The sequence below is a fragment of the Papaver somniferum genome, chromosome 1, assembly GCF_003573695.1.
Source record: "Papaver somniferum cultivar HN1 chromosome 1, ASM357369v1, whole genome shotgun sequence".
Taxonomy (NCBI): Eukaryota; Viridiplantae; Streptophyta; class Magnoliopsida; order Ranunculales; family Papaveraceae; genus Papaver; species Papaver somniferum.
The window spans coordinates 52080342-52087508 of NC_039358.1; the positions used below are offsets into that span (position 1 = coordinate 52080342).

The window sequence follows — 7167 nt, forward strand, 5'->3', positions numbered from 1 at the left end:
AACTTACTGATTAAGAAACAAAATAACCTAACAATTAAAGCTAATCATAATGCAAATAACTACCAACTGCATCCCAAATCAGAGAAGGGCAGCCATCTTCACGGGTACATGACAGACGGATACGGGACCCAGAATAGCACCACAGTGCTCTCAAACTTAATGTGAAAATGACCTCAAATAATTCCATAACTACCCTTTAATCTTTTACTAAATTACCCGTAACACCCTTAGATGACCTAATCAACCCTAATCTTTCCTCAAAATCCCCAAAAGGATTCCATTATTCACCGAACTTGTTTCTCCTCTCTTTCGAAGATCTTCTTCTTCCCTCCCTCGACCAGGTCAAAATCTCAGGTGTTCTTATACAAAATATTCCTGGTGTTCTTCACTGAGATCTAAATTCTTCTTCTTCATCTGGATTTCTTCGAGTATCTCTGTATCTTATCGATTCTGTCGGAAACCCTTCTCTGCGATATTTCCAAGCTTCTTTAAGTTTGCAAAGTCAGAGAGATATAAAAGTTTCGGGAGAGCTGATCTGGGAATTCAACTCTTCCGGTGCTTATTCTTTCGGTAAGTGATTGTTATACTGATTTATTGGTAAATTTCTGTCTTGATTTTGTACTGAATTTCGGCATGAAAATGATCGCTTCTTAGTTATTAGTTAAGTTTGTATGGTGGGAGTCTGAATTTTATTTTATTTTGCAAAACTCTGATATATTCTCTATTGCTGATTATGGAGGGAAAACAGTACATATTCTATGAAAAATGATATTGTGAGTTATGTAGGTGTGTGATTACTTTTAGAAGAAATGATAAGTTATAAGTGATACATACGGTTAAAGGGTTTGGTTAATATCTATTGGAGTTAGTTGTTATCTCAAATTGGATAATTTGTGAGGAATCGATTCTCTTCCTCAGGTATTATAGTTACCATGGACACCTTTTTATTTAGAATGGTAGTTGTTTTATAAGGGTCAATGTAGGTATTAGCACGGCTTATGTTGAACGTATATCCGCAGACTAGGAATCATTGCCCGATTGATATTTCATGTGTATGCTCTTTCTACTGGTTTTCGTTTACTGCTAGTGCTTGTTGCTTACACTTTTGTTGTTGCTTGCAGGGTTTCCTGGTTTATTGGACCACTTGGTTTTACTTGTAAGGAGTTGGTTCCGCCTATTTCTACTTATAGGTGGCAAAGGACTGAAGTCTCTAATAAGGAAATTGGAGTAGTAGAGCTTTTGCTAGCATATGGAGGAGGATCACACCTTCGTTGTTGGCCAACAGTTTCCTGATGTGAAAACTTTCCGCAAGAACATTAAAGAGGCTGCAATTGCACAACACTTTGAGCTTCGGATAATAAAAAGTGATCTGATTCGTTACTTTGCAAAGTGTGCTACAGAGGGTTGTCCGTGGCGTATTCGTGCAGTTAAGCTTCCCAATGTACCCACGTTCACAATAAGGAGCCTTGAAGGCACACATACATGTGGTAAAAATGCTCAAATTGGCCACCAACAGGCTTCCGTTGATTGGATTGTGAATCTTATAGAAGAACGTCTGCGGGAAAACATGAATTACAAACCAAAAGATATATTACAAGACATACATAAGGAGTACGGGATCACCATACCGTATAAGCAAGCTTGGCGAGCAAAGGAACGGGGATTAGCTGCAATTTATGGTTCTTCTGAGGAAGGATATTGCCTCCTTCCTGCATATTGTGAGCAAATAAAGAGAACGAATCCTGGAAGCATCGCACAAGTGTTCACTGCTGGGGGAGATAATAGGTTTCAACGGCTATTCGTTGCGTTTTACGCGTCGATCCATGGGTTTGTGAATGGATGCCTGCCACTTATTTCTATTGGTGGAATTCCTCTGAAAAGCAAGTACCTTGGTACGCTACTTTCAGCTACATGCTTTGATGCAGATGGCGGCTTGTTTCCACTTGCTTTTGCTATTGTTGATGTTGACAATGATGAGAGCTGGATGTGGTTTTTGTCAGAGTTACATAAATTGCTAGAGATGAATACCGAAAATATACCTCAGCTTACATTTCTATCAGATGAGCAAAAAGGTATTGTTGACGCAGTGAAAAGGAAATTTCCTAGTGCAGCTCATGCGTACTGCATGCGCCATCTGACCGACAGTGTGAGCAAAGAATTCAAGAACTCGAGGCTTGTGCATCTTCTCTGGAAGGCAGCTTATTCCATTACCACTATTGGCTTTAAAGAGAAAATGGCGGAAATCGAGGAGGTTTCACCGGAAGCAGCCAAATGGATCAATGAAATTTCACCCTCTCGTTGGGCATTTCCGTATTTTGCAGGAGCTAGATTTGGGCATCTCTCCTCAAACATTGAAGAATTCAATAAGTGGATCTTTGAGGCACGAGAACTGCCGATAATCCAGGTCATGGAACAGATTCATAGTAAGTTGATAGAAGAGTTTGGTGAACGACGATCGAAGAGTCTGGCTTGTATGACCGTGCTTTCCCCCTCTGCGGAGAAGCATATTGCAGAAGCGGTTAATCGTGCATCTCCCTATCAAGTACTTAGATCCGATGAAGTGGAGTTTGAGGTTCTATCTAGTGACCGATCCGACATTGTTAATATTGGGACCCGTTGTTGCTCTTGTCGTGATTGGCAATTTTATGGCTTACCCTGCTCACACGCCGTGGCAGCACTTATTTCGTGTAGAAAAGATATCTACGAGTTTTGTGAGCCATATTTCAGTGTTGCCAATTACCGATCAACGTATTCAGAAGTGATACATCCCATCCCAGCTAAAATCGAATGGAGCAAGGACAGCGAAGTTCCAATGGAGGAAGAAAGTAGACTTGTACGACCGCCGAAGTTTCGTCGTCCACCAGGACGGCCTGAAAAGAAGCGTCTTTGTGTAGAGGACCTTAACCGAGAGAAGCATACAGTACATTGTAGTAAGTGCAACCAAACAGGACACTATAAGACTACCTGCAAAACAGATACTATGAATAGTATAGAGCAGTTTTAGAATTGTGTAATGTAGTTTTGTATTGTGGCTTTTTAGGTAGGTATCTAATCTAGTTAGAATCAGAGTAGTGAAAATGTTTCCCACGTCTGATGATATTGTGTATTTGGCTACTCATTTATGTTCTGTAAATGGGAGCATCTCCATTGTATTCTAATGTTAGCTATTTGCTTGCAGGAACTTTAAGACTTGAAGCTTTCTACGAGTGTATGATCAAATGTTCAGCTTCCACCTTTGTCGTTTTAACCAGTTAAAAAGAGAATGATTAACCTACAGATGAGTTTACAGGTGACGATTCAGTCTGCGGCATAACTAGTCTCGGCATACAAGAACTGTGCCGGCTGACTGGCACCTTATTTGATCTCTGATAATAAACTCCCATTGCCTGGATAGTATATGAATTAGAAGTCGAATCTAAAAGGGAGAATAAATAACCTGTAGAAGCTAGTTAGCAAGTGGGGGCAACTGCCCCCACCAGCCCTCCAACCTAATATTTGGAAACTGTCGATTCAAGGAAGTTAAAAAAGTAGTAAAACGGGTAATAAGTTCTCAGTTCTCACTTGGTTTTGCATGCAACCGAATAAGGAAAGGATGTGTCCTCCTTTAGCATTATACAGTATATAAGAGTACTGTCCTGTGTGTCCCCTTCTAAGCCGTAGCCTTTGTCGAGAACAAGAACGAGAGCGTAGGTTTTTTTTTTTCTTTTTGAAAGTTCCTGCGGTTTTCGAACCAAGTGCAGAAGTATTTTTCTGCATCCCTTTTCAAGGAGGTACCGGAATCCTTGGCGCAAATTGGACATTCAAGTATAACCTTCCCGCCAAGTATAAAATGTACGGAGAGGAACAAGGAACAATGTGGAGCACTGTATGATTCATCAGGCAAGACTCGCTCACCGGTTAAGGAGAGATCTTACCAGGAGATTCTTGAATAAGGGTCAGTCTAGTTCAGCAGATAGTTCTGACGGACAGTCTAGTACAGCAGATAGCCTGAGGCCGCTTTTCGGCCGGATGATTTCTGTGGAGCTGGAGATGCATGAAAATCAAAGGGTTATTATGAGGTCAACTGACGTCGTCTTACTCCATCTTGGAGAAAGAGGTCCTGGAACCCTTGATGCCAAACTTAATGAATTCGTATACACAGCCCCAAATTTTGGTATGGTCATCAAGAATGCAAATGTAGACGGGTGTTTCTGGCAGGGGCCTCTCTTGCAATTCCACCTAAAGCACCCCATCATGGTGGAGGAAAGAACGACGACGGATATCCAGTTCTGTTTTTATGACGGGACTGCAGGCCGCAGTGAAGAAAAGTTGAAGAACTTTGTCCACAAAGTTAAAGAAACTCGGTTGACTTACAGGGGCGGAGCACCAATCACACCTGTATATTTTGAGGCGCTAGATGGGTGCAAATTTCATGGATTTTTTCCCACGGTTAGACCAGCCATCTTTGCCGTGACTTATTCTGCCTTAGTTGAGATGGGAGCAGAAGAACTTTTCTCTGTGGTATCACTACACGACATCGAGATTGTTAACTTGGCACTCCTTGAGCCTGAAATGTTTCATATGACAGTCGTATTTAAAGACTTCAAGTGTGCTGTGCTTGAAATCCACTCGATTGGCTTAGAATTTCTCCCTGACATAAAAAAACGTCTGAACTATGCGGACGTCAAGTACTATGTTAACAAGGAAAAACGAGACTGGATTGATACTGTGAAAAGGATCTCTGAGTCTCCAGAGACCTTCATATGTGAAGGTGGATGGGAGTCATTGCATCTCGAGGATGATCGTACTTTGGCCTACTATCCGGAGGAGGATTCAGGTTCAGATTCAGAAAAGTATAATATGTCATTATGCTGAAGAAGTGGAAAGTGAAGCCTGAGACCGTGCTGGCATAGTAAACTTCTTCTAATATCTAAATATTATATATTGTAGCCTGAGCACAGTCTTAAGAATGTCAGTATTGTCCAGTTTTGCTAATAACAACGGCTAAGAGTAATAATATCAAATCATCAATACACAAAGCCTCAGCTTATCAATCACATGTGCATATCAAAAACAACTCGAGGTCTGTCGGATCAACAGTTGGCATGAGCCAAATTGGAGGTCTAGACCAAAAACAAGTATCAGAGTTATCTTTGTCCGAAGCTGCCAGAGAGTGAGCTAAATTGTTACATGTTCTTGGTTGAAAACAAAATATGCAAGCTACAAGATTAGAACTAAACAGAGAAATATCTTAAAATAAAGCATTCATCCGTTGATTGGCTTCAAAATTTTCCCGGGAAAGATAGTCAATTGGAGTTTTTGCATCACTTTCCACGATGAAGTGAGTAATTTGTTATTTCGCTGCTTTCCTCAAAGCTGTCCAGATGGCTCTGGTTTCTGTTTACTCTGGAGAATAGACTTCAATGGTGATGGCAACACAAAAAGATGGTCTGCCCGAAGATTCACGCATTATATAGCCGGAACCATTAGCCAAAGAGACATGATTGAAAGCACAATCAATAATGCTTTTGATCCAACCAGAGTCTTCCATGTATCAGCACCAATGGCATTAGAATAGGGTGATGGGGTATAGTGGAATTCCTAGGAAACAATCATGCCTCTAGCTCTAGATGAAATAATAACAACAGAAGGATTCTCTTTTTTCTTGTTGAAAATCAGATTGTTTCGACTATTTCCAAATAGATCACATAATAGCAGGTTTTTTTTAAGGTGTGTTATAAACGGAAGTTTATTTGGTAGATGCCTATTTTAGTGGGACCCCATTACTTGGACACAAAGTATGTAAACTCTATAAATAGAGTCTCAAACTTTTGTAAACACACACATATTAATAGAATTTTTCTTTCTCTTCATCCCCTCGAGCTATACCGAGTAAGCAAGAAGAAAAAAAAAAGTTTATTCTCGGTCCGTAATAGTGGGAAGTGTGATCAAACAGGGATAAACTTCCTGCCACACATGTGAATATTAAATCACTAGGGAGACATCTTATTCTTTAATCTTTGTTTTTAAGTTTTTTTTTTTCTTTTTTTGAAACTGAACTTCTATTAATAAGCATTAAGTACATAACTTCAGGTTAAACACATCATCCTTATGGCATCTTCAATTTCATCAGGGATACTATGCAAAATATCAAAAGAAGCTCTTAGCTTTCTAGCTCTGTTTGCTATTTTATGCGCTACATTGTTACCTGACCTAGTTACATAATTTAAATAAACTCCTACAGTAGTAGATAACAGATGCTTTATTTCATTTACAATGCCCTGATTCACCCAATGTACATTAGGGCCAGCATCATTGATAGTTGTCACTGCATTTAGACAATCCGATTCTAGATGTATGTGCATTGAGTGAAAATTCTTGGCCTAAAGCAGTGCTTCCTTAATGGCCAAGCATTCAGCCTGTTCAGAGTTTAGTCCTCCATTGCAGTTCTTGCCCCTGATGTCCCTGGATTTGCCTGCACAATCACGAGCAATTAGCCCAATTCCAAATTTTTTTGTTACATTATCAAATGATGCATCAATGTTGATCTTAAGTTGGTTGTTCGTCGGCGGTTTCCAGTTGTTATTTTTTGGCCTAACTTGCTTATTCTGGCCTTGCTCATTCTCACATTGCCTTATCACCCATCTAATATTACTGAGTGTGATCCACTTGTTAGGACTTTTGTTCCGAAAGAGCTTATCACAACGATTTTTTCAAATCTGCCAGGCAGTGTTCATTAAGATAAGCAACCAGTTATTATATTCTTCATTATAGGCAGCTTGAAAGGAAGTAAACCAGCTTATTATCCATGTGGATACTGGGATGTGCTGAGTTTGTAAATCAGAAACATTAACATTCATATCCATCCATAAAGATGAAGCATAAGTGCAGTCATAAAGAAGATGTTCTAGAGTTTCAGTGTGTGATCCACAATGAGGGCAGAGAGTATCAATTCCAGTCTTGTAATGGCTGATTTTGCACAAAGTAGGGACAATCCCTTTTAAGCATTTCCATACAAAATGGCTTCACTTTATGAGACACATTAACCTTCCATAATCTTTTCCATATAACCTTTGTTTTTAAGTTTATTATGCGCTTTTATATCTTACAACAAAGATTTGTTTCATATGGGTTCCCATTGGATATTGAGAACATTTTTTCTTTTTTTTTTGTCTTTTTGTAGGTCAA

The 7167-nt window shown here is 39.6% G+C and overlaps 1 protein-coding gene across 1 annotated transcript; it reads left to right on the forward strand.

Moving 5' to 3' along the window:
* The first annotated feature begins 262 nt into the window (after positions 1–262).
* Positions 263–3203, forward strand: LOC113286654. Its single transcript, XM_026535222.1, has 2 exons — positions 263–570; positions 1122–3203. The coding sequence occupies exon 2, from the start codon at positions 1250–1252 to the stop codon at positions 3002–3004; it is 1755 nt and encodes a 584-aa protein (XP_026391007.1). The 5' UTR covers positions 263–570; positions 1122–1249; the 3' UTR covers positions 3005–3203.
* Positions 3204–7167: the final 3964 nt, after the last annotated feature.